This window comes from Culicoides brevitarsis, chromosome 2 (assembly GCF_036172545.1).
Source record: "Culicoides brevitarsis isolate CSIRO-B50_1 chromosome 2, AGI_CSIRO_Cbre_v1, whole genome shotgun sequence".
NCBI classification, from domain to species: Eukaryota; Metazoa; Arthropoda; class Insecta; order Diptera; family Ceratopogonidae; genus Culicoides; species Culicoides brevitarsis.
Genome location: NC_087086.1, coordinates 34,305,552 through 34,307,557, shown reverse-complemented (window position 1 = coordinate 34,307,557; position 2,006 = coordinate 34,305,552). Strand labels below are relative to the sequence as shown.

Sequence of the window (2,006 nt, the reverse complement as noted above, 5' to 3'; positions counted from 1 at the left end):
ATGGAGAAATCCCAAAGTTTTTAATTTTTTTAGAAAAATTTTTTTTTTTTCATTTAAAAAAAAAATAAAAATTTTGGAATATCTTGATGTAAAAGTTTGAAAGCCTTATTTTCAAGACCTTAAAGAAAGGCCTTAATAAAAGGTTATTTTGTCCCACTGAGTGACAGATTTTGTATGAAGAAATAGGACACAGAGAGAATTGACACAATTTTGAATCAAAAATGCGTTCTCTTATCAATAGTTGATAAGATTTCGTATTAAATTCAAATAGAAAGAAACTTCAGTACCGAGCGAAAGTTCAAACGAAAATGTCGTCTCCGAAAAATTGTCTCTTTTGTCAACCTTTAAAAAATTCTGAACCGGATCACGATTGGGGTTTAGTACTAACAGAAGCTGAATTAGAGAATCTACTGATGACCTGGAAGCTTGCCAATGATTCAAGAAAAGAAAATTTCATTCTCAAGTCAAAACTAGAAGCTGTTCAACAGGAACTCAAAGCTTTAAAAAATTTCAACGAAAGCTTATTAATTCATCAAATGGCTCTCAAACTACTGCTGGATGAAAAAACTCAAAAGTACAAAAACTGTGAGTCATTACCAAGTCGTCACAGAACGAGACGCAATTCAATGTAAACATTCAGTGATAACAAACGTCATCCAACCTTTGTTCATGACGCATTTAAAGTACCTGCATCCAACAGAGAATGCATTTTTTTCAAGAACTGATTATTTATTAACTCACCAGATTTCTTCAAGGACGCATCGAAGACATGGCAGATGAAGAAATAGTTCAAGAATTTGAGAAAGTTGCGCTCGAACAGGAAAATGACACCGTAGCTGAAGAAGAATCTGATGCAGATCCCTTCGCTGAATGGGATATCATTGAAGATGAACATACTACAAAATTAAGGAACGAGGTTTCTGAGCTCTGTAAACAAGCAAATGTCTTGAAAAAAGAAAAAATTCTGCTGCATCTTCAACTTTTCAATTGTCATGATAAAATGAATGAAATGGAAGAGCATATCAGGAGTCTCAAAATTAATCAAAGCGCGGAAATAATTAATTCTGAAAACACAAAAGTATTAGAAGAAGAAAATTTGAAACTCAAAAAGGAATTGGAAGAATCTAAAGCACGCGAAGAAAAGCTTAAAGAAGAAAATGAAGAACTAAAGGAAAAATTGGCTGTTTACGAAAAAGAAATTGAGGAACTTGTAATATGAAACTAAATATTTTTTAAAAATAAAATTTAATTTTTTTACATAAACAAGACTTTTCAATTAAAAAAGTTCATTGACGTCGATTATCGAATCGCCTTGGGACGAATTTTTCCATCGGATAATGATCCCCCTTGGAACATGGATGTTAAACACAAACAATAGGTCAACAATCAACATCAGATTATTAAGACTGTTATTTTATTTGATCACCCCCCTTCTCTAATAGTCCGACAAGAAAAGAAATCGTGTAAGTTGCACTATCATCATCTTCTTTATTTTATTTTATTTTATTAGATTGATTCGTCATATCATGTGAGAGTCAATAAGAAGCATTAAGAAAAGTCACAAAAGGAAAAGTTTAACTGAAATGTAATCAGATCAAATGTTTTTCTTTTATTTTTTTCGGGGAATACTTTGGTCGTGTCAAAAGTAGAGACATTTAAGCAGCAGTAAGTCTTTAGTAGATGGGCAAAGATAAATATTGGAACGTAAAGAAAAAAAGTAGTGAAATGCTATTAAATGGTGTTGACTTTGCTTTTGATGAGGTGACCAGTTGATGAATTTTTGATGGAGAAGTTCTTGAAATGTTTTTAGAAAATTTTTAAGAATTATTTTGAAATAACCTTTTAGAAAAAAAAATAAAAATTCTAACAAATTTGATAATTTTAAATTTTTTAGTGTATGAACTGATTTTTAATGATAATAATAATAATAATTGATAATAGTACACTAAATTTTTAATTTCTTTATAATATTTCTAAATATCTTAAAAGCTAAAAGCTAATTTTAC

General features: G+C 30.0%; 1 protein-coding gene across 1 annotated transcript; it reads left to right on the top strand.

Annotated features, from left to right (window-relative positions):
* Nucleotides 1-308: 308 nt before the first annotated feature.
* LOC134829003 (uncharacterized) lies at nt 309-1,219 on the top strand. The gene is made up of 2 exons (XM_063841994.1): nt 309-628; nt 745-1,219. The coding sequence occupies exons 1-2, from the start codon at nt 309-311 to the stop codon at nt 1,217-1,219; spliced, it is 795 nt and encodes a 264-aa protein (XP_063698064.1).
* Nucleotides 1,220-2,006: the final 787 nt, after the last annotated feature.

Coding starts and splice junctions, on each gene's coding strand:
- LOC134829003 (XM_063841994.1), top strand. CDS start 309: ATGTCGTCTCCGAAAAATTGTCTCTTTTGTCAACCTTTAAAAAATTCT. Junction 629..744: donor AGAACGAGACGCAATTCAAT/GTAAACATTCAG, acceptor TTAACTCACCAG/ATTTCTTCAAGGACGCATCG.